The 24,848-nt window shown below is 54.3% G+C and overlaps 2 protein-coding genes across 3 annotated transcripts in view; one reads left to right on the top strand and one right to left on the bottom strand.

The window, feature by feature from the left end:
- Window positions 1–17,288: 17,288 nt before the first annotated feature.
- LOC105813512 (chromosome unknown open reading frame, human C17orf102) lies at window positions 17,289–18,859 on the bottom strand (the record flags this gene model as incomplete). The annotated part of the gene is given in 5 exon segments (XM_012648238.1): window positions 17,289–17,376; window positions 18,538–18,635; window positions 18,638–18,700; window positions 18,703–18,792; window positions 18,794–18,859. Coding segments are annotated over 5 exon segments (405 nt in total), but the record flags the coding sequence as incomplete, so codon positions are not given.
- Window positions 18,860–20,366: 1,507 nt separating this feature from the next.
- TMEM132E (transmembrane protein 132E) overlaps window positions 20,367–24,848 on the top strand; it is a 54,154-nt gene continuing 49,672 nt past the window's right edge. For both annotated transcript variants that reach the window (XM_012648278.1, XM_012648279.1), the window contains exon 1: window positions 20,367–20,759. In XM_012648278.1, the coding sequence (XP_012503732.1) occupies window positions 20,693–20,759 (67 nt within the window). In that variant the 5' untranslated portion in view covers window positions 20,367–20,692. The remainder of the gene's footprint in view (window positions 20,760–24,848) is intronic.

Here is a 24,848-nt window from a genome sequence, read left to right on the forward strand (position 1 = left end):
CCCTTTGTGATCTGGCACAGTGAGAGCCCCAGGGCCTTCAAGCATACCAATATGCACACACTGCCAGTGGACTACAGGAGCAATAAGCAGTCCTGGATGACACAGCTCCTCTTTCAAGAAGCCCTCCTGGATTGCTATGGCAGCAAAAATGGAGAAGTGCTGTGTGGAGAATAACATACCTTTCAAGATTCTACCTATTGTTGATAATGCTCCTGAATATCTGCCTTTTACTGGTGATCTTCATCCCAATATCAAAGTGGTATTGCTTCCTCCAAACACCACCTCTTGGATCTAACCCATGGATCAAGGATTGGTAGCTTCTTTGAAGGCCGCCTATCTGAAGAGGACCTTTGCCCGAGCTATCGCTGCAACTGAGGAAGACGCTGAGAAGACACAGGTGCAACTCTGGATGTATCACAACATCTTTGACCACATCAAGAACACTGCCTGAGCTTGGGGATGATGTCACCAAGGAGTGTAGGGTGCATGAATGGCATCTGGAAGAAGACACTCAAGAGGTTCATCCATGACTTCGAAGGATTCACCAAGGATAAGGAGATTGTGAAAAATCAGCAAGGCTGTGGTTGAGTTGGCAAAGGCCTTTATCCTGGGCGCGAACGAGGACGAGAGTGAGGAGCTCCTAGCGGTGGTTCCTGAGGAACGGACTGATGAGGAGTTGTGGGAACTGAAACGAGAACACAGCTGAAGAGCAGGCAAGAGAAAAGGAAAGCGCAGGAGAAAAAACAAAAGAAAAAACCTCAAGGAAATTCACAGCGAAGGGTTTAAAAGAAGCTTTTGCAAACCTCAACCAGCTCCTTAAGCAGTGGTAAAGCGTGGGCCTCAACACCAAAAGGTTTTAATTAACAGAGAGAAATGCTCATGGTGCATTGCCTGCTTACATGCAAATCTACGATGAAAAACAGAAACAAACCGAGCAAACCGTCATGGCCATATTTCCGGAAAGAGTAGGATCTCCTCAAGAGTAGCCTCGAGGAGGAGTTCCAGCAGAAGGCATTGTTGTCACAGGACATGACGGCTCTATGCATGTGACTGCCCCTGAAGACCTTCCAGTGGGACAAGACGTGGAGGTGGAAGGCAGTGATATTGATGATCCTGACCCCGTTTAGGCCTAGGCTAATGTGTGTGTGTTTGCGTCTTTGTTCTCAACAAAAAAAAAAAAATGAAAATTTTAAAAATTGGAAAACACTTACAGAATAGGGATATAAAGAACGAAAATATTTTTGTACAGCTGAACATTGTGTTTGTGTTTTCAACTGTGTTATTATGAAAGAGTCCAAAAGTTTAAAAAAATTAAAAAGTTTGTAAGATAAAAAAAAGTCACAATGAGCCAAGGCTAATTGATTATTGAAGAAAGAAAATTTTTTTACTAAATTTAGCGTAGCCTAAGTGTGCAGTGTTTATAAAGTCTACGGCAGTGCACGGTAATGTCCTAGGCCTCCACATTCTCTCACCACTCACTCGCTGACTCACCAGAGCAATTTGCAGTCCTGCACGCTCCATTCATGGTAAGTGCACTACACAGGTGTACTGATTTTTATCTTTTATGCCATATTTTTATTGTACCTTTTCTATGTTTAGATACACAAATACGTATCATTGTGTTCCAGTTGCCCACTCTACTCTGTACAGTAACATGCTGTACAAGTTTGTAGCTTAGGAGCAATAGGCTATTCCATACGGCCTAGGTGTATGGTGGGCTATGCCATCTAGGGTTGTGTAAGGATGCTCCCTAGTGTGCACACAACAATGAAATAGCCTAACAATGCGTTTCTCAGAACAGATCCCCATCATTCATGAAGCAGCACATGACTGCATAGTCTTTAAATAGCATGTCACTCACACACATACATACACGTGCACACACAGACATTTAACACCGATGGACCCACATAGCTCACACATCATCGCAAACGCAGTTTATTCATCAAAGCCCTCAGATGCATCTTGCAGCATTGCACACTACCTTGTACGTGCAACTCACCACTACCTGGGAGGCTTCAGACTCCCTATAAAATGTACAGGATAGTGGTTAAGAGACTCACTCTGAAGTCAGCTGGCCCAGTTCTGCTATTTACCAGCTGATCTTGAAGGGGGTCATAAGAAGTACAATGAACTTAGAATGGTACCGAGCATGTGGTAGGCACTCAATAAACTCTATCTATAATTATCACACAGTTTCAAATGTTTACTGTTCCCATTTCACAGGCAAGGAAATTGAGGCCCAGAGGGTGGAAGTGACTTATCCAGAGTGATAAGAATGATGATAAAGATGGTGGTGGAAGAAATAATGATGATGATGGTTATGATGGTGATGATGGTGGTCATGATGGTTATGATGGTGACGATGGTGGTCATGATGGTCATGATGGTGGTGATGATGATAGTGATGATGGTGATGATGATGATGGTGATGATAGTGATGATGGTGATGAGGATGACGATGATCATCATCATGGTCATGATGGTGATGGCAATGATATATAACAGCAGATAGTTATTTAGCACTTAGAAGAGCCTGGCATTGTTCTAAGTGGTTTCATACATATTATCTCATTTAACCCCCATAACAACCATACGAGATAGACACTACGATTATCTCCACTTTACAGCTAAGGAAACCGAGGCACGTAAATATTAAGTCACCTGCCCCAAGTTACACAATGGGTAAGGGTGAAGAAGAGGGTTGGCCTCCAGTGTCATTGCAGGTTACATGGGCACTGCCCTGCCTCCTTGCTCCTCCTTTTCTCCAACCACCCACACATGAACTACAGGACCCTTGAGTGATATTGGGGATTCTCCCTGTGACTCTTACTCTGCCTGTCTGCAGGGGCATTTCTCACTGACTCTGACAAGCCCTTGTCTTTGGTTTGCATTCTTTTCTAGGAACCCAGGCCTTACCTTGAGTTCAAGGTATGGGAAATCCAAAAGAAACAGAACCGAGAACCCTGGATTCCATTCCCAGCCCTGTGAGTCAAAGAACCAGATGGCCCTGGCCAAGTCCCTTAACTTCTCTAGCTTCCCATCTGTGAAATGGGAATGACTGTGTCTCCTCAAAGGAGTTGTTTCTAAGACTGGGCATCTTCACAAGCATCAATGGCCTTTGTAAACTGGGAAACTGTCTACAGATATTGACAGCAGCATCAGGGAACTGGGAAGTCCACAGAAACCTTGGCTCTCAGTTTCTGTGCTCAGAGCAGCACCTGGATCTCTGTTTGGCTTTGTTGGAAACTCCACAAACCCTGGGGTCCTTCAGAAGAAAGAGCTCAGGGAGAGATGGTCTTGGGGCCACCAGGGGCAGAGCCTTAAAAGCAAAATAGCCTACATGACTTTTTCTAGCAATGAGCAAAAGTTACATCTCAGGATGGGCTCTGTTACACTGCAGTAACAAATAATCCCCCAAATCCCAGGGGCTGAAAACCACATTATTTCTTGCTCACATTAAATTCCATCACCAGTCAGCAGGGGGCTCTGTTCAAGGTCATCCCTGGACCCCAGACTGATGGCGCAGCCAACGCCATGCATGTTGCCAGTCACTCTGGAGGGTTCTCACTTTGACAATTAAGTGCTTGGCCTGGAAGTGACACATGCAAATTCTGCTCACAAACTGATGAGTCAAAACTAACACAAAACCCCACTCAAGGGGACCAGGTAGAGCAATCCTACCATGTGGGGACAACTGGAAATAATCGAATAGCAGCACTAATGATGACCACAAGGAGGAAAGAGTTAGCAGCCATGACCCAACACCAGGAAAGCACTGTTCCCTGCAGCCAGAACTGCTGGGGTGGATCAAGTGTGCCCAGTCCTGTGAAACATTCCCTCCCAAGGCAACATTTCGGGGAGCGCATGGAATATGGAGTCCTAGAGGTCTGGATGTGGAAGCTCGCTTTGCAACAATGCTGTGTAACTGTGGGACAGTTATATCCTCTCTGAGCCCCAGTTTCCTCATCTGTAAAACAGGGTAAACTCCCTACCAAAAAGGATGTTGGGGAAATAGCATCTATATCATGCCTGCCTGGTACGTAGAGGCTACCCCATAAATGGTGGCCATTATTCTCCAAGGGCTCAGCCATTAAGAGACCCACCCTTCATCTGGCCCCAGCCTCTTAGCCCGGCCTCAATCTTTCCCACCCCAATCTGCCCCTGCTGTCATTGTGTTTCTGCAGTCCTGTCATGCCTTATAGTGAGGCTGGCACATCCGTTGCTGGGGTTCCCATCCCCATAGAAGGAGAGAGGAGGGTGCTGGCTACTTGGCAGTTGTATGATCCAAAGAAAACCTCGATGCCTTGTCTGCATGCTCATTATGAGAAAAACAGTCACCCACAGGACCTGGGGACTGGAGGGCGAGAAAGAGATGGTCCAAGTAGCACAGATACCCTCATCCTGCGCGCTTCCCTCCACCCAAACCTCTGGCTGCCTCTGGCCCCAGCATGACTGGCGGGAAGCCCCCACCTCAGGTGGGTGGAGAAAAAGCGAGGGTGGGGAGCCTGACCTCCCCAAGCCCATCCTTCGTCAGCCTCCTCCTCTTCTCTCTCCATTCGTTCTCCCAAGCATGTGTCTACACCCCCATAGCTCCAACTACCACCCTTAAGTGGGCAGCTCCCAAATCTCCCTCTGGCCCAAACCTCTCTCCCAAGCTCCAGGTTCACATGCCCCTTGTCCCCAGGGCACTTCCCTATCCAAGTCCAAAGATACCCCAAGTTGAGCCTGTCCAAACCTAACTCACCTTCCCTCCCAGCCCACCCCAACTTGCTCTTCTGCCACATTCCCTGTGTCAGTGCATGAATGTTCGAAGACATTCATTTGTTCAACACAATTTTAATGCCCACTCCACGGCAGGCCCAGTGCCAGGAGCTGGGGATACTGAGATGAAGGAAGTGGTCTCAGCCCTTGGCAAGGTCTCAGTCTGTAAGGAAAGACAGATGAGAACCAAGTGAGTTAATTGCAGGGGCATTTGTGGAAGAAGAGGGAGTGATCTACTCTGCAGGTGAGGCAGGGGGCAGTCAGGAAAACTTCCGAGAGGAGGCAACCTGAAAGATGCGTGTCCTGGGAAGAGGTGGGAGGCAGCATCCCAGGGAAAGGGAACAGCAAGTGCAGAGCAGTTAACTTCAACAGCACAGAACATTCGAAGAGCACAGTCCTCTGTGGCTAGAGCATCAGTGCAAAACCAGAGGAAAGGGGTGGGAGAAACTAGGTGCAAAAGTAAGCAGGGGACAAGTGAGTGTCACTTTGTTCGGTCCTAAGAATGGACCCCCTCTACTCAGGGGGGAGTGTGTTGGCAGGAAGACATGAGCCAGATTTTCTCACCAGGGAGCGAGGGATCTCTGGGGGATCCTCCAGCAGAGTCCAGGTTCAACAAAACCTCCCCAGAAGTGGGAGGCCCTGTCTTTTACCTTACAGATTATGCCTGCTCTAAACTGGTGCTGGCCATGACCCCTTAAGTCCCTGGCTTTCTCATTTTCCAGGACTCTTCCATGAACTCTATTCCTTCTGGAGTCTTGGGTCACCTGCCCTTGAGGTGAGTCCACCCCAGGTCCAGCCAGCTGAAACCCAGGCAGACCTGTGGCTGCCCCTGCAGTGGGGGGTGTGCACAGATGAGACTGAGGGGGGTGGCGAGTGGCCGAGCTACCTCCAGGTCTAGTGCTGCGGCAGGTCCGTGGGGCCTTTATCCTGAGGGCAATGGGAAGCCATAGCTGGGTTCTAAAGAAGGAGGTGATAAAGCTAGATTTGTGAACTGGACCGATGACGGGAAGATGCGCTAAGTGCTTGGCAGTGTGGGCCAGAACGTACAAGGGGGAGGCAGCCCTGGCCCTTCTGCTCGTAAATCGGAGTCCCTGGGGTACAGAGTGCACTGAGGGCTAGTCACCAAAGAAAGTCATTTCCCAGACTCGCAGGAGGCAGAGCCCACCCGTTCCCACCTCTTCATGTAGAGAAGGAGCAGGAGTCTTGCTCAAGGTCCTTGTGTGAGTTCCTGAGCTCAGCTCGGGCCCAATCTCCAGTCCCGTGTCGCAGAGCCTCTGTGGCTGAGCGCTGATAGGGGACCCTTGCAGGAGGGAGGAAGTTATTTCCAACTCTCGGCAAGGAGTGGGGAGCCCCCCCACAGCCTCCTTACGAATGCAGCCCAAACCTGTAACCCCACTTCCTCCCCATCCTGTCTCTCTGGACTTTCTATGTCAAGGCCAGAGCAGCAAGATTGGCAACCCTGCCACTGTGAGGGCCAGGCACGGGGAGGTAGAGTCCCTAACATCCTTCCTGGTGTCTGAACATAAACGTTCTGCAGCCCACAATTCAAACACGCAGACATGCGTGTACACACACACACACACACACACACACACACACACAGGAGCTGCCAGTTCAGCCAAAGCCCTTCAGAAACACTCGAGGCTGCACTGGCCGTCCATGTTTTAGCCAGTCCTCCCTCTACAACTCCAGCTGGGGGTCCTGAGCAGAGACCACCACACAGATCGGCTGCCCCTTAGTCCTGCTCAAAGGCTTCCTTTTCCTCCTTGGGCTTTTTGCCTCTTAAATCTCCTGTCTGACATGTCCTCTGTCCCTTTGCTGCTTTCTGTCTCCATTTCTCTCTGTATCTTCCAGGATCTTAATGAGTCTTTCGTCTAGGTCTTCCTAGGTCTCTCTGGGCCTCTGCCTTGGTCTACAGGTGTCTATATCTCTGTCTCTTGGTCTTTTTATATCTTTTTCTCTGTTTCTATGACTCTTTTTCTGTGGTACCATCACAGACTAGCAGGGGAGAAAGGGCCCTTCGACTTCAGGCCCAAACCTGTACTTCTGGAATTGAGGAAATCGGAGCCCAAGAAGGAGAAGAGACTCGCCGTGAGCATACGTCTCGTCTTGTCCTACTACGGCTAAAGCCTGTCTTGTTTTACCAAAGCTAGAGTCTTCCTTGCCAGTTTGTGCTGATGCCAAGCAGAAAAAGGAAGAGCAGGATAAGGAGGGCAACGGGATTCTACAGCATCTAGGTGCAGTGGGGAGAGCTTTGGACCAATAGATGAGAGCTCAGTTCCAGTAACAGTTTGCCCGTGAATGTGCTGTTTAACCTCAAGCATGTCACTTGCTCTCTCTGAGCCTCAGTTGCCTCTTCTGTGAAATGGAGATAACTAGAGCAACCATGGCTGCTTCACAAGCTTATGATTAATTTCTTATTAGAGGAGGGATGTGGAAGTGCTTTGGAATAAATTGTAAAGCATCCAACGGGAATGGAGGGCAGGACAACGATGATGACTGATGACTCGTAATGATGATGACGCTGGTGACGATAATGATGACAGTGATGGTGATGATGGTGATGGTGGTGATGATGGTGATGGTGGTGATGGTGGTGATAATAGTGATAATGGTATTTACAATAGTGACAGCGGTGATAGTGGTGACTGTGATGGTGATGAGAGTGTGATGATGGTAATGAGAATGATGATGTTAATGATGACAGGAGTGATGAGGGTAGTGATGAGAGCTGTGATGATGCTGGCAATGATGGTGATGGTGGTGACGATGGTGATGATGGCGATGGTGATGGTGGTGATGATGGTGGTGATGGCGATGGTGATGGTGGTGATGGTGGTGGTGATGGTGGTGATGATGGTGGTGGTGGTGATGGTGGTGATGGTGGTGATGATGGTGGTGATGGTGATGGTGGTGATGGTGGTGGTGATGGTGGTGATGGTGGTGATGATGGTGATGGTGGTGATGGTGATGGTGATGATGGTGGTGATGGTGGTGATGGTGGTGGTGGTGGTGATGGTGGTGATGTTGGTGGTGGTGATGGTGGTGATGGCGGTGACGGCGGTGATGAGAGTTGAGTTGAGGGTGACAGTAGTGTTGATGGTGATCATGTTCACGATAACAAAATGCAGTGCCCTAGATCCAGCCTTCTGTGACTGACATGTAAAACAGTGAGTGTGCTTCAGAGACAGCAACACCTCCTCCACCTCACACCCAGGAACTTCTCTCCACCTCATACCAGCCCAGGTCTCCCATCCCACCTTCCCCCTTCAAGTCAGCCCAAACCTCAGGTCCAGGCTGCAGACCTGTCAGCTTCCCCATCTCTGGAGACGATAAGAAGAGTTTCCTGCCACACATAGATGGGGTGTCAGTGGTTTCTAAACTCTACTAGCACCCTGCCAGTCCTCAGCAGGCTGGAGCCAGAGGAAAGAAGGTGGAGGATGGGCAGTGTTCTCTCTGTGTCATGGGACAACCACTCCTTCTCCCCACAGCCCTCTCCTGAGCACAGGGAGGTGATCGGGACCAGTCAGGAGATCAGAAGAGATTAAGAGCAGGAGGGAAACAGAGCTGTCAGGCAGAACTGAAGGCTGGAGTTTGGAGCCCCAGTATCCTCAACCCAGTAATGTCTCCCATCCATAGTGCCTCAGTTTCCCCTTTGTAGGATGCATAGGCTCTGACAGGTGCAGAAGCCTATTAGGTGTCCTCACCACAGGAAGGGACAGGGGTTGGCAGCTTCCCATGGCCCTGGCCTCCCCAGGGTCACTCACAGACTCCCCCGCTCCTCCACCCCCCGCAGTGGCTGCATCTTTGACAAGCACCGCTCAGGAATCAATCACTCCCGGCAGAGCCAGGCCCCGGCCCCTGACATTCCAATTAAACACTTCACTCTGACCTTGGTTGCATCATCTCAGCTTGGAATAACGTCATCTATCTTCCCCGGACAGACGGAGCCCATGGGCCAGGCAGGGGGAACGGGCAGCCACCCGTCCCCAGAGCCGGCCTCATCACCGCAGGGACACATTTCAATCAAGAGGAACTGCGGCAGCAGCACTCTCAGGAAGGAAAGCCGTCAGCCTTCCCAGGGACAAGCATTCATCTCTGCGGGAGGAGAAAAACAGCCTTGGTCCCCGCCAAGGGGAGCCCCGTGTTTATCCCGCTGCCCTTCCCATGAGTCGGCTGTCCGCAGTCAGCCAGGAGTGGGAAAAGGGACCAAGGGCAGGGTGGATGGCACCTGGTTACAGGTGGGGGACATCTCCCAGCAAGGAGTGCCCTTGCCTGATGGGGGACACCCAGCTCTTCCTGAGGCCACCCCCACTCACAGGTGAGAGAGAGCACCTGCCCTGTAGCTTCCTCCAGACTGATGGGAGACAGCCTCGTTTGGGGGAAGTCCCAGGCTGAGCAGGAGTCCTGCCCTCGGGACCGCCCTTCCTGCTGGGGAGACACAGCCCTGCCTTGTAGAAAGCCGAGCCTGAGAGACACAGGGGAAGACACAGCCCCTCCCTGACTGCAGAGACACAGCACCTGCCTTGGGATGCTCCATCCGAAGGGGTGACATCATGACATCCCCCGTACTCCCACCATGGAGGCCTGGGGAAGCTGAGCCCCTCAATATGGGGCTTCCTAGAGGAACGTTTGTGATCTTTGGCGTCGAGCAGACCTGACCTGAGTTCCAATTCCAACGCCATGCTTTCCTTCCTGTGTGTCCTTGAACTAGTGACTCAGCCTCTCTGAGCCTCCTTTCTTTAGCTGGTAAATGGGACCCGACTTGAGGAGGAAGTGAGGACACATATGTGGAGCACTGAGAGTATCTGGCACACGGAGACCCTCCACGGGGGGCAGCATAGTCTGGGCAAGTCCAACTCACAGGACAGGGAATGGAAGCAGCCCACGTCCCTCAGGGTAGTGACCAAGTCAGCATCGGGGACCAGGAGCGGAGCCCCAACTTGCCACACCCCTCCTTGGGCCACCAGACGATGACAGAGGGGCCAGGTGCCCAGGAAGCATACTGCAGATGACCTGGGAACCTAGATTGTGGGTGCAGGGAGCAGGACTCACCCCCAAAGCAACTCCAGAAGGAAAAATTAGAAATTATCATCCCAGAAGCAACAGAAGAGGTTCCTTGAACGCCCCCACCTCCAAAGAACCATTTCTGAGCTGGCACTGTTTCCCTCGGGGTTATTTTTAGTCTGTTTTCCCAGTAATGATTCTTTTGGGTGGATTTCTGGGTTGTAGCTGCGTGCTCTCTGGGAGATGGGAACGGTATCCATACAAAAAAAAAAAAAAGAGGGTTGTTATTCATAGTAATTCAACTGGATTTGTAAAGTTATTATTAAGCATTTGTCACCACAAAAGTCACTTTGATTTGGCTTTCCTCGGAGCTATTCTCCCTGCCCGATTTTGCTTCCTTGTCTTACATGGGAGGCCAGGAGTATTCAGGGGGTCTACCCAGAACACAGAGAAGGAAATGGAGATGACTCTTTGCAGGAAGAGGAGACAAACCCTTTGAGGCTTGCATCTCAGAGGAAGAACATGATGTGGGTAATAATGATAGCAAACACGCACAGCACTTACCATGAGCCAGTTGCTGCTCCAAATTGCTTTGCAACACTACAAGGCAGACACTACAAATATCCTCATTTTACAGATGTCGAATGGGCACAGAGAGGTTAGGTAAGTTGTCCAAGGTCACACAGCTAGTAGATAGCAGAGTCGGGATTTGAACTCAGGCTCTAGGACTTGGGTTCGGAACCACCCACTAGGCAGCCCCTGGTAACCACTTGAGAGGATCTAAGAAGGTGGTGGTGAGGTTCTATTCTGTTCTGCAAACCAAGAACATTGCTCCATTTGGCCTGGGGAGGGAAGGGGGATCTCCAAGTGAGGAAAAGACTGTGCGGATGCCCCTGACTCCCTTTCCGTGTCCCCTGCTGATGGATTTTGACATGGACGTGGGAAGTCCCAGGAAGATCAGCCTCAGAGGGCATTTATAATCAGATGTGCTCTGAGCGAGGGGACTGAACACAGGCTTTAGGAGCAGACAGACTTGGGATGGAATCCCAGCTCCGCCACTTTCTAGCTACGACGTAAACTTGAGCAGGTGAGTCTGCCTCTCTGAGCCTCCGCTTCCTCCTCTCCAAATGGAGACAGTATTTACGCACCACTCAAGTTACAGCGAAGATTCAAAGAGGTAATGGGCAGAAAGTACCTGAGACAGCGCAGGACCCGGCATCAAAGCTGCTGCCTCATTTGCCATTCCTTCCTTCCTTCATTCGCTCAGTAAACATTTAGGAACATTTACGCGGTATATTACTGTGTTCAACGTTGTGGCAGATTTAACGATGAACAAAATGTAATTTTGTCCTTAAAGATTTTATAAGTGAACGGGGAAGGCTAAAACAGAAAGCCAGTGAATTCTGACTGTGAGGCAGACAGTGATCGACTCCATCCGGGGCGGCTGAATCAGGCTTCACGGAAGAGCCTCCATGGAGAGCTGGGGACGCAGGGACAGGTATGGCAGCGGAGAGTGGCGTGGCAAAGGCTACCAAAGGGCATAGTTCACTGGGGAGAGTGATGAAAGTGGGGATGGGCTGGAAGGTATGTGGTAAGCCCCCAGTGCAAATGTGGGGAATTTGGGGGTGATCCTGTAGGCTATGGGGAGCCGTGCGTCATTCTACAGCTAGAGGAAGACATGCAAAAGCTGAGAATCAGATTTGGGAGGTGGAGTGGGAATCTGAAGCAAGATTCTCAACTTAAAGGAGAGGAGAGAGAACTGGAGTTTTGATCCCAACTCTGAAATGGGCTCCCCATGTGAAATCAGGTGAGGCACCCCCTGCTCTGGGCCTCATGCTCCCCCCGTAACACTTCCGGGTTACCCGGACGGCCTCTCCTGGCCCATGTGGCCATGCAAGTCCTCCCCTCCTCACAGCGGACCAGGCCTCCTCCCCAGTCCTCACTGCGCTGGCTCCCTCCCTCCCCTCCCCGGCAGCCCAGGCTGGCACTCCCACCCAGCGCAGAAGCCATGGGCAGCGCCAACCCCAGGAGCCAGGCAGCCATGCAGGAGGTTCTGGGGAGAAACCAGGCCCCTGGCTCTTCCCCTTCCACCTGCACCTGGCAGCCAAGTTGGCTAACAAAAGAGAGGTTGAAGAAGTTGTCACATTCCTGCCATTTAGCTGCTGGGCTATGGCAAAGACGGCGTGCCTGCTCACTCTCCTTGTGTTTCTTTCGCTGGCTCTTGCTCTTTCTTTCTCTGGCTCGCGTTTGGCCAGTACTCTGCCCTGGAATTAAGTCAGCTGTATGGGGGGGTGGGGAGGAAAAGAGGGGGAGAGCAGAGCCCAGCCTGCATGGCCCAAGTCCAAATCCTCCCTTGGCTGGGTGCCCAGGGGTGGTCCTAGCTTACTGTCCACGTGGGCCAGAGGGAGCAAGGGAGAGGGACAGCTAGAGACAGGGCTGGCCATGGGGTGGGGGTTGGAGGGAGCGTGCTGCCTGAAGACGAACCGAGGGTGCAGATTCCAGGGAAATGAGAGTAAAAGGCCCTGTATGCAGACAGTTCAGAGGGCAACTCATTTTGCAGAGATGTGGGGTGGGGGCTGTGCACACATGCACATGCTAACGGATGCTTGATAAGCATCCTGGTGTCTTTGGTCCTGAGCAGGGGAAGTTGTGCAACTGAGCCCAGTAACCCTGAGAGTGCACGTCATCACAGGGTTAGACCTTTGTGCCTGCCCTGCCTGTCTCTCTGGCCCTTTTCCCGGCTCCACCCCAGCTCTCAAATGCCCCAACCACACCGAAACATTCACCATGTCCTGATTACACCCTGTCCTCCCTGGCTCCAGGCTTACCAAACTGCTCCTTCTTCCTGCAACGGCCTCCTCTCCTCTCCTTCTCCCCCCATCCCCTGGCCCACACCAACTTGTCCTTCTGTCAGCTCAAAAGTCACCTCCTCCAGGAAGCCTAGGAACCCATGACCTAGACTGAACTAGATGCCCCTCACTCCAGCCCCAGGCCCCTGGTCTTCCCTCTTTGCAGCACTCACTGCCACCGTGCATCGTGATCCCATGTGTCTGCCCACACGGTGGTAAGCGCCTCGAGGGCAAAGACCATCTTATTCATCTAGCAGAGCTCCAGATGCGTAGTAGGTCATTCATAATTCGCTTATCCCATAGCCACTTACCTAAGTGCCCAACAGATGTCAGGCAAGGGGCATCCAACAGGGATGACACAAATAGCACCTGCCTCCCGGGTCTCCTCTCTACAGAAGGAGACAGGAGAATCGACACAGTCTGATAGATGCTTGGATGGAGAAGACAGGGCCTTCCAGGTGCACAGAATAGGGATGGGGTGTGGGCAGCGTCAGGAAGGGCTTCAGAGAGGAAGAAATGCCCAAGACGAGGCTGAAGGAGTGAATGAATACATAAATGCAACTACCAGAACTGGAATCCAAGATCTGAGCTGAACCAACATCCACACTGAATCAGGGCTGAACCCCTGAAATAACGACCTAAGGAGCTTCATTTCTTCCAGGGAAGAGAAGACTGGTTCCCAAGTCCAGGGCAGTGCTGAGCCAGCTGTTGAAGCTTTGGGGATAGGCACGCAGTGGAGCTGGGAGCCAGGCCCATCCTTACATGGGCTTATATTCCTGTCTGTGTCCATAACTGGCTGTGTGACCTTGGGCCCATCTCTGGGCCTTGGGTTTCTTATCTATGAGTATAGGAAGGGGGAGGAGTCTGATCTATAATCCTGAACTGAGAACATGACCCCATTCCATGTTGCATTCCAATGCAACCTTATTTACAGATAAGATTTACCGTGTAGTGATGACTGGGTGCTCAAGATGCAGAGAGAAATTGATCAGAGGGCAACGCGGTCAGGACTGGAACCCTGATGCCAAAGCCTCTGTTTGTTCCTTTTTTCCATGAGGCCATATAACAATTTCATGATGTGTCTGGGACAACTTCACAAAGAAGACCCCTGAGCTGAGACGTGAAGATGGGCAGGAACAAAGGCGTGGGAGAGGAATGGGCCTGGCATGAAGAGGAGGTAGTGGCAGGGAGACCGGCCTGGGCTGGCTGGGGCACAGGAGTCACATCGGAGAATAGCAGGAGATGCAGATGGCTCTGTCTCATGGGACTCAGCAGGGGGAGCAGGGGGAGGAATCAGAGCCCTTGAGTCGCAGTCCAAGCCCCACCAGTCAGGGTGAGGGAGGCATGGCAGGTGGAGTAGTTCCAGCTTCAGCAGGGAAGAGGGCACAACAGAAGAACTGGGACAACCAAGTGAAGCACCCGGTGGCCTGGGCAGTGGACTCCCAGGCTCTGGAAGGTCAGGGGAGTGAGGTGCCAGGAAGGACCCTTACATGAATGCAGATCCAAGACCCTACTATCGGGACTGCATAAAATCAAAGGCCCAGCTACTGAAACAAATGGATGTTGATAAATAATCCCATCAGTCTATTCTGTTGAGCACATATACCAGGCACCGTTCCGGACACTGGGGATACACTGGTGAACGGTTCATATAGAATCTTGGCCCTTGGGGAGCCTGTGTCCTACTAGGGGAGCGAGAAAAATGGATACACTGTAAAATAAAATAAAATGCCAACTGCTATGAATCAAATTAAAATTGCATAAGAGAACAAAGCAATGGAGGCAGAACAATAGTTGTGTTATTTTATACCAGCTCGCCAGGGAGGGTATCTCTGAGGAAGTGGCAGTTGAGCACTGACCTGAATGAGGTACAAGAGCAAGACATAATAGGGTTTAGGGGAAAAGCACTCCAGGTGGAGGGAGCAGCAAGTACAAAGGCCCTGAGGCAGAAACGTGTTTGACATATTGCCACAGGGAGGCCTTTGTGGCACCAGTGTAATAAAATAGAAGGGGGAAAGTGGTAAAAAATGAGTTTGGAAAAGCAGCTGGGGGTCAAATCCCATAGACCTAGTAGACCACAGTGAGCAGTCTGCTGTCAATAACAGAAAAAGTCAACATGCACAGAGCATACCATTGAGTCCAGTACAGTTGGGCAATCAGCAAAATTCGCTAATATTTTTAAAGTGCCTGGGGGGGTTGATCTGCCTATCTCCATTTAACAGATGAAGAAACTTAGGCTCAGAGAGGTTAGGTGGTTTAAAACAAGGCTGCAGAATGAGCAATGGGGCCAGAATGTTAGGGTGACCATATGCTCGTTTGTCCTGAATGGTCCACTGAAGGCTGCTCTTCCAAGGTAATTACTAATAGCATCCTTTTTTACTCTCAGAAGTATCCTGTTTTGGATGATAAATTATATGGTTGCCATTATGAGCTAAACTGTGTCCCTTCAATACTCCTATGTTGAAGTTCCAAGCCCAAATAACTCAGAATGCAACCTTATCTGGAGATAAGTTCTTTAAAAGAGCGATTAAGTTGAAATGTGGCCATTATCATGGGGCCCTAATCCAATATGGCTAGCGTCCTCACAAGAAGAGGAAGAGACACCAGGGATTTGTGAGCACAGAGAAATGAGCATGCGAAGACACAGCAGGAAGGCGTCTATCTGCCAGCCGAGAAAAGAGGTCTCGGGGGAAACCACCCTGCCAGCACCCTGATCTTGGGCTTCCAGGCGCCGGCATTATGAGAAATAAATTTCTGTTGTTTAAGCCTTCCAGTCTGTGATATTTTGTTATGGCAGCCCAAGCAAACTAATACAGCTGCCTTGCCTTAGAGGACTGAAACCCAGGCTTCCGCTCAAGAAAGCCACGTGCTGGCCATTATGCCACACTGCCCTTAGCTGCTGAGATTCTGGGCTATGTATCACTATTGGTCCTGGAATCTGAGCTGGGAGCTCAGCCTGCAAGAGAGGGGAGAGGCAAAGTGATCCAGCTGCAGGGTACAGGCTGGGTGATTGTTATAACAGCCACAATTACACATACATGTGTATTGAACAAGATGTGTATGTACCAGCACATAGGCGTTGAGTCTGTGTTGAATGGCCTGTTATGCCCGGAGCCCCGCTGCCCATAGCATGGCCATCCAGACATGGTAGCTTTGTCACCTGTGTGATCCTGGGCCCTTACATACCGCAGTAAAAGTGCCTGGGTGGGTTACATGCCTAAGCTTTGGAATCACATACATCTGGTTTTGAGTTGTGGTTCTGTTACCTTCTAGCTGTGTGACCCTAGGCAAGAAACTTACTTCTCTGAGCCTCGGTTTTCTCACCTAGAAAAGGACAATAATAACAGTATCTTCATAACAGGGTTGGAGTGAGGACTCAGATAATGCATGCAAAATGCCCAGCACAGTGACTGGCACATAAAAGGCACTCACTCATTAATGTTAGCAATTAGTATTACTAGGTTCTCAGTATGGGTTTGTGGAAGCTCTTGAACTTCTGCCATTTGGGTCTTATCTGTCTTGTTCAACGTCTGCATTCCAGTACTGAGCACAATGCTTCACACATAATTAGAGCTCAATAAAAAATTCAAAGTATTTAATAAAATGACTGAATTAACAGGCCTGTTTTTACAGCTGTAAAATGAGAGGGCTAGCCTAGGAAATCTCTGAGCCCTGCCCCAGCTGAGACAGACTAGGATCCAGGATGATTCCAGGAACACTTCCTCTTAGCGATGCCCCACATTGGCCAGTCCTAGATTCTCCTGTTGACAGCCCATGGGGGCTGGTCGGGCAGAGGAGGAAGTGGGCACCAGTTTCTGTATGGGTTCTCGATGGGCATGAGACAGAGCCCGACTTGCTGCCCAGCTGCTTGGCAGGTTAGGGCTGTTCCAGGCATCACCCAGGAGCCGGTGACTAAGATAACCCCCACCACTGGCAATCCTCTGTCCAGAAAGACACTCGGCCCCAAACAGAGTGGGAACAGCAGAAAGATGATACTATCACCTTGAGTTGGTAAGGTGCTCACTGCAGACAGAAGAGTATACACATGCTAGATCCCCTCTCCAGCCTGGGTTCCCCCTGGGTTTCTCCTGTGACCTCCCCTACCCAGGTTCCAGGGGCATTGCCAGCTGGGAATCCATGACCAGGACTCACAGGTGAGGCCAAGGGCAGTCTGTTGGTGTGGTAGGAAAGGCAGAGGGAATGAAGGAAGCCCTTTCCAGGTAAATGACATGCAGGATTGGAATAGTTGGAGTAACTGGCTACGTCTACCCCATGTCGATTGCTTTTTCCCTGAGCCCTAGAGTTTGCGCTACCAAGAGTAACAGGTCCATGGAGCACTGGAGTTGCAGTCATGTGGGCATTTTACTCCCCAGATGGGCCATCCCCAGGCAAGGAGGAGGGAGCTGATATTTAGGGGTCAGAGGACAATCGGACACACTGACCCTGCAGTGGCCTCCGAGTCCACAAAGGGTAACCCACACGGGAGGCACAGGAAAAACGTGGGGCTGACACTGTATTCTCTAACGACAGCAGGCTGCTCCTCACCCTTCCGGACCAAGGGCCTCAGTGTTCTCCACAAGATGAGCAAAAGTGCATGATGCCACGTAACATCACAACAGTAATCGATTACAAGCTTAGTGTCTGCCTTCCCTTCTAGAATGCAAGTTCCATGAGGACAAGGGCTAGTTCTGTTTTGCTCGCTGTTGTACCTACAATGCCTGTGATGTTGGAGATATTCACCATACTGTTGTGAAAGGGAGGGACAGAGACAGAGGGAGGAGAAATGGAGTCAGCCAAAGGAGGCCCATTTTCGCATCACCTAAGAGGTATGAGGGGCAGAGAGAAGAACCCAGTGTCTGAGTTCCTGCCCTCCCTGACGAGAACACTGTTCTCAGTTTTCAAAGACGGCTGAGAGAGTGGGCTGAAATTGCTGACTCTCCATTGTCAACTGGGAACATGTGTGGAGAAGGCAAGCTTGGCCCCCATCCTGGGGGAAGGTGTGTGCTGGGCTCAGAAAGTACCTTATCTCTTCCCTCTGGCCATCCTCAGGCTCCATGTCCTTCCAATAGGCGCTGGGCAGGGGTGAAAGGCCCTCCCTCCTTCCTCCCTCCCCTCCCTAGAGCCCTAGGGAGGTGCATCTCCCTGTCTCCTCCACACAGAGCCTGATTGCTGGCTTGCCTCTCAGTGGGATGGTTAATAAGCCCTTGGGTGACATTAATTGCCATCAGGCATTAGGGGCCTAATGAGAATCATCTCCTTTGAAGACTCCAGCATCTTGTAGCCTCAGGGCCTCCAAGAGCCAGCCAGCGCTCCCCATGCTGCACCTTCTAGCTCCAGACAGATATGGGGTGGGGGAAGGGCCAGGGCAGCTCTTCCTTGCAGGCCCCAGGGACCAAGCTGCCACAGCCTGCAGCCAGGGAGGAGGAAGGCTTCCAGGAACAGTTCAAGCCTATTTTCCAAAAAGCAAAATGTCACTTTCCTGGATAAAAAGGAAACTCACAGGGTCAAGAGGGGTAGAACCCAGTCAGACAGATGGCAGTGGGGTTCCAGCACCCAGCTGGCCTTGTTCTTGACCCTCACTCTCACTCTGGTTGGGTGCAGAGGTACAGAGGGGAGACCCTCAAGATCCACAGCCTCTGCCATATGGCTATGCCCATGGGATTGAAGGCCCTGTCCCTCCAGAGTAGGGTGGGATTGAGATGAGATCGGGCTCTAGGGGTTGGGGTGTGATACCCAGGAATGCTATAAAATCATTGCCATTGATCCAATGCCTGGTTGACGGTTGACTTGTTGTGAACCAAGGCCACCCCAGCCACCCCTACCCCTACTCGGCATGTGCCTGGGTGAGTGTGCAAGAGGGCCAGTTCCCCACCTCCACTCCCATGCCCCTTTAAAGGCTTGCAAAACAACCTGTAGGAAGGCACGTCCCCTCCTCTCCGCCTCCCTTCGCCCACGGCTGAGTGCGTCTCCCCCAGCTGCGCCCCAGACCCAGCCCGCACCAAGCTGAGCCCGAGAGCACCCGTGCGGGCCGAGAGGAGCTGGGCGCCGCAGCCAGGGTGATGCTCCCCCCTTCCCCAGAGAGTCCCACGCAGACTCTGGGGGTGGGGGTAGGGTGCCCCCTACCCGTGCCTCTGGCAGAGCGGCTGCAAAACACCTCCGGAGCTCGGTGGGGGAGTGTGCATCCTTTGAAAAGGGACCTCGGTGACTGCGGTGGCGTCTACCCTGGAGAAACGCAGCATCCGCAGCCGGCCGGCCCCATTTGGGTCCTGGCGCTAGCCTGCATTGGGGGGTGTGGGGGGAAAAAACATAATACAGGGGCGAGCGAAATCGCGAGGTCTGCCCTTGCTCGAGTCTCATTAAGGAGCCGCGCGCGCCCCCAGGCTGGGAATGCGGAATGGACACGTGGACAGAGGAGGGGGAACTGGGGGTGGGGGGAGTCTCCGTGGCGCGCGAGCCGTGGGCCGCGCGCTCCGGGGCCACGTGACCACGGGGAATTGGGGAGGGGAGGGGAGGGAAGCGAGCGCGCCGAGCTCGGCGCCCGCTACTGCCCGGGTGGGCGCTGAATCCCGGACGGGGGAGGAAGGCGGGCGAGCGCGAGTGTGTGTGTCTCTCTCGAGTCATTTACGGCGGAGCAGCCGGCGCGAGCGCCGAGGAGGCGGCGGCGGCGGCGCGGCTGCTTCGTGCAACTGTGGCTCCCCCCACCTCCTCTTCGTTTTTGCTTCCTTGATTCTTCTTCTCCCCCGACACACGTCCAGGGGAAGCCGGCCCCCCTGCCGGCACCTCCTCTCCTCCCGGCCCCATAGGCATCAGCTGTCGCCTCCCTGGCCGCGGGCTGCGCCGGTGCTGGGTGCCCTGGCCCCTGGCGCCGTGCCCTCGTCTCGCCGCCCGCAGCCAGGACTGGCGCGGCGATCCGCTCGCCCAAACTGAACCAGCGAGAGCCGATGCCCGGCTGCACCGAGACAGCGGGCGAGCGGGCGTCCGGGGGCAGGGCGGGGGCGGCGGGGAGAAGGAGGCGTCGGAGACTGTGAACCCCGGAAAAGTTCAAGGTTTGTGCAGGTCCCCTCCGGGAAGGAAAGGAGCGAAGCGGGGCAGTTGCCCCTCTGCTGAGGCAGCGAGACTTGAGAGGAGAGGGGGAGGCGCGGAGCCGCGGCGGGCTGGCCGAGCCCCTCCATCCTACAGCGTATATCATGGTCGGGAGGCTGGAGTCGACGCCCCGGGCAGGCAGGGCTCGGCTCAGGGCGCATTAGCCGGCTTTCACGCTCCCTCGCTTCTCCGAGCCCCATCTCCATGGGGCAGCCCGTGCCGGCCGCGCCACCCTCGCCTCAGCCGGCGAGCCGCTTCCCGGGCAGGCGGCGCTGAGCCCGGGCCCTGGTCGAGGAGCCAGCCCTGCGAGAGGACTAATATCTGGCAGCCCGCCTCGGGTATTCGGTCTGGGCGTCGCCTAGGGTGGTGGCGACCCGTGTCGCCGGTCTCAGCACGACTCGGAAACTTTTCCTTCTCCAGATGGATTAAAGTTGCCTGGATTTTCTGTGTCTTTGCGAAAGAAATCATTCATTTGCACCTGACCTGGGATTTTTATGCTGGGCTGCTGCAGGGCGCTTGGAGGAAGAAAGTGGCGCCTATCCATGTGGGGTTACTACCGAAACCAAGGCAATTGGGGCTTGCGTTGCAAATCTGCACCCCCGAGCGAGTTCGGATTCGAGCTGGGCCGTGGGGCCGGGAGACTCAGCAGTCGGCTGTAGGCAGCCCTCGGCACGCCCGCGGCCACCGGGCCGGACCGCACGTGCGGCTCCCCCCTCGCCTCGCAGATCCTGCAGGGGGCACCAGCCGGGGGACTTGGAGGCTCCTCCCGCCCCGAGCTGCGCCCCCACCGGCTCCGAGGGTGTAGCCGGTGGCGCCTGGGACGCCCCCTCCCCGCAAAGTGTCCCCGAATTGCACTCCCTGGCCCCTGAAGCCTCGGCAGAGACAGCCAGGCGCCACGGCCGCCCTGAGTTGGATGTGACCAAGACCAGCCCGGGGCCAAGCCGTCGTGGACTGTTGCCCTCTCGGACCCTCCCGTCCCCGCCTCGGCCATGGCCCCAGGGATGTCGGGCCGCGGCGGCGCCGCCCTGCTCTGCCTCTCGGCCCTGCTCGCCCACGGTAAGTGTCGCCGCGCGGACTCGGGTGAAGATGCGGCGGGCGCCACTGGGGGGGCACAGGGAGGACCGGGGAAAGGAGCATCCCCGACTCGCAGCCGCCGGCCCCTGAGCCCTCGGCGGGAGCTGAGGCTGCAAGCCCCGCCGAGGGGACCGAGCCCGGCCCAGGAAAAGGGTGGGGGGAGGCGGTCGCTTCAACCCTCTCCGGGTTATAACGAAGGGTTCAAACCCAAGAGTCTGGGGGCGTGTCCGCCCACGGAAATCTAGAGGCATCCGAGGGATCCGCTGGATCGCGTCCCGCCCCCACTCCGGGTCTCTCCCCTGCAGCCGGCCGGGCTGAGGGCTCTTTGGGATCCGCGGGGCTCGCGTCTTCTCCCGCCCCTGGCGCGCAGGCCGGTGCGGGGCCGCGCCGCCCGCTGCCTCGCTTCCTGCCGCGGTCCTCGGGAAGGGAAGTGCACTGGCAGGAGCCGGGGGAGCCGCGGCGGCCCGCCCGCCTGCGGTCCTGTGAGCTGCATCTAAATGGCCGGCTCAGCCGAGCCCGGAGGGCGGGGGTCTGGGGACCGGCACAGGCCGGGACCGCGGGCGGCGCGCGGAGGGAGCGGGCTCCGCGCTCTCGCGTTCTGCAATCTGTTGCGTCTGCTCCCCAGGCTCGCCCCGGGCTCCGCGGTACAGGGGGTGGGAGAGGGAGGGGCGGGGGTTGGCGCGCTTTGGCTGTGGGACGGCGGGGATACAGGTGGGGGACAGCGGGTCTCTGAACAGCCCCCCGGAGTGGGAACTCAGACCAGACAGGAGGAGGCTGCAGCGGGCCTTCCGCAAGCTGGAGACGCTCCAGGAGGCGAGGGGCGCTGACCGAGCCCGGCGAGAGCGAGCTCCGGAGAAGAATGGAGAGGCGCTGTCCTCTGCCCCCTCTCAACATGAAGCCAGCAAGGCCTGGGGACACATTTCCCCAACCAGCAAGGGCGGGGGGGGGGGTCGATGCCCCACGCTGAGGAGTGAGCCGCAGACAGGATGGAAAGGGGCTTAGATGGAGGCAGTGCGCTCTCCGCGTTCGTGGAAGGACCCTCGATGTGTCAAGCTTAGCTTTTGCTCAGATCTGCCCAGTCTCTAAGAGCCTGCCCAAGCCCACCGCCTGAGCGTGCCCGAGGTCTCTAACCGGCTGTCTCTCTCACCCTGACCAAGGCACATTCTCAAGGTTGAAAGAATAAGAAAAGGAATGGGCTCATGGAGTCGTAGGGTCCTGGGGCTAGGAGGGAGAAGGGGATTGGTGTATGAGTGGATTGGTTCTTCTCTTCTTCCCGGCTTGGGGTGACTCCAGGGGGCCTGTTTTGCGTTCAGTTCACCAGAGACAGCTCACCTCAGTTCTTTATGGGAGGAACCGGCAGGGCAGCGCGCCAGCAGCGGGGCGGGGGTAAGGTGAGGGAAGTGGGAGCAACGGGAGCCAGAAATCTCAGCTCCTGTGCAAGACTGAGAATGGGGCGGGTGGGGAGGTGGGCTGCCTATGTGCGCCCTGGAGCTGCGTGGGCTGGGCTTGTGACCTAGCCCTGGCAAGCCGGGAGTTTCCATGCCCAGTAGAAGGAAGCAGGGAAGCTCAGGCCTGGCTCTAGGTGTGGTTCTTCCTCTCCTCTTGCCCTACTGCTGCCAGAGTTCCCTTCCCGAAGCCCAGCATGGCCCCGCCTCTGGGCAGCTCAAACGCTGTCGTTAGGTCCCCACTGTCCACGTTCCTGATCCCTGAGCCTGGCGTTAAAGATCCTTTCCCCTTCCTCTCCTGCCAGAGTCCTGCCTGTTCCTAAGACTCAGCTCCAGGCAGGCCTCAGTGTCCTGGCTGTGCTTCCCTTGGAGTGTTACCTCGGCCTCCGTTTTCCTTAAGCGCCAGTGCCCTCTCTGTGCCCTGTAGTCCTGGACTGGTGGAGGAGAGAGCCTGGGCTTGTTCTTCTGTCTCTCCTCACAGCCAGTGCTTAGCACAGTGCCAGCACGCACAAGGGCCCAGGGCTTGGCTGCGTGACCGATGGAAAAGAAGATATTTGAGGAGGGGGCTTGAGCCCCGCACTGAGCGGGCATCCCCCCCAGCTGACTGTGGGGCTCCTTCTCTAAGACCCCCGGCTGAGTCCTGAAGTCTCTTCCCCATCCCATGCCTCAGTCTCCTCTTCCTCAGGGAAGGATGCCAGCAGATGCTTAAAGCGTCTGTCCCCCAGATAGATACGGCCAGAATAACAGAAATCTCCCCCCCCAAAAAAAACCCATCTCCCCCAGGACTCCCTTCTCTGGGGCTGCCTGACACCCATCCAGCCACCCGTTCCCTCTCTTAGGAAGAGGGTTGGGGATTCTGGGCTCTTCCAAGATGCTGGGGGATGGAGGAACAGTTGCAGTTTTCTGTGCCTGGCAGGCTACTGAGGCCGCAGGGTTCTGACCACACAGCCAGACTGGGAGCCAAATAGCCTGGGTTTGTGTCTGACTCTGGCGCCATCGGGCAGGGTGACCTTGGCCTGTCTGCCTTGTACTCCCCATCTTCCACAGCAGTGTGGTCTCTGGCCCATCTCCCCTTCCCACTTTCTGCCAGGCCTGCTGGGCAGGGACTGTGTGAATGGAGCCCCACTATCTCTCAGGGCCCAGCTCAGCCTGTGGGGTGGCAGAGAGGTATGTCTGACCCCCTACCCTGTTCGCAGTTCTTCCAGAGAACATCTGTGAAGGCCATTTTCTTATATCTTTGCAGAGACTTTTGGCTCCATTTGTGGTTTGAATAGGAGTTTAGGGGGGCAGAGTGGTGATAATTCTCTAACAGAGCTGATTATGGCAGTCAGTAACCCTCACTGACTCCCCACTGCGTATAGGATCAAGGGTACACTCTTTGCCCTAGCATGCAAGGCCCTTTTTGATCTTGTCCCAATCCACGTCTTCACTTCTGTGGTACGGCCCTGTCGCCGTTCTCCATGTGCCTTATGAGAACTCTCTGTTTTCTCACTTCCATGCCTTTCTGCTTTTGCACCCACCAGCCCTTCCATCTGCAATATGCTGCCTTCAGAAATCCTTACCTGGCCTTTGAAGCCCAGTTCAAATATCACCTCCTCCAGGGAGCCTCCCTAGATTAGCCTCTAGCTTCTCACCAGCAGCCCCCGTGCGCCAATAGAAATAATTGATCTCTTTCGGGGGCTACCGTGGCACTTTACGCTACTTTCCTAGCACGTCTCACAGGCTGCATATATATGTGTGACGGATGTTCAGGCATGTTTACCCGTACAAGCCTCCAGATCCCCACGTCCTTGCATTTGGAGCAGGAGCCAGGTTTTCTACATTTTTGCCTGACACTTTAGTGCTTGACACATAGCAGGCGCTCAGAAGAAATGGATGGGGTGGGAGAACAACTCTACGTTGAGGGACCCTCCCAGCGTCAATTGAAAAGGGAGCTCTGGGGTGTGGGTGGGGCAGAAGAGGGGCAGGGGAGAGACAGGCAGAGAGAGACACTAGGAAGCGAGCAGGCCTATGCCATGCCCCTTGAGTGGCAGTTACGAGATCCACGTGTCTCAGGTGCCATGTCACGACATAGTCCCACAGGATATGAATGCAGTATCCCATGTCACTCTGAATACATGACCTCAAATACAGGTGTCTTCACCTCCATGGTCTCCAGCCCAGCAACCTTGAGTTTCTCCTGTGGGCTGTGACCCCCAATCACCCAAGCGCTGGTCCCCGTTGGAGAAGCAGGGGGAACACAGCAGAAGGGCAGGGGGGAGCACCAGGCCTTGGGAGGCCCCTCACTGCCAGCCTCCCCTCTCCCTCACCCATCTTCCTTCTGGCCACATGGAGCCGTTCGCCACAACGCCTTGTTAGTGTTTAAGACCAGTAGGTGGGGATGTGTTATAAACTTGGTGGCAGAAAATGAGCTTTATTGGAATCCATTCTGAGGACAGCTGGGTGCTGCGCTGTGAGGCCACCGTGGAATCCCAGGGCTGGACCTGGGCGTCTCCGAGGCCCTCGCTGGGGGCCTGTCTGGAATGGATGGACCCTGGGCCTGAGATTGGCAGCGAGTGCTGGTGCTCCTGCAGGTGCTGAAACCCTGAGAGGCACCCCCGCCCACCTCCGGGGTCTGGCCCAGCGA

The sequence above is a fragment of the Propithecus coquereli genome, unplaced genomic scaffold (genome assembly GCF_000956105.1).
Source record: "Propithecus coquereli isolate 6110/MARCELLA unplaced genomic scaffold, Pcoq_1.0 Scaffold281, whole genome shotgun sequence".
In the NCBI taxonomy this organism is placed as follows: domain Eukaryota; kingdom Metazoa; phylum Chordata; class Mammalia; order Primates; family Indriidae; genus Propithecus; species Propithecus coquereli.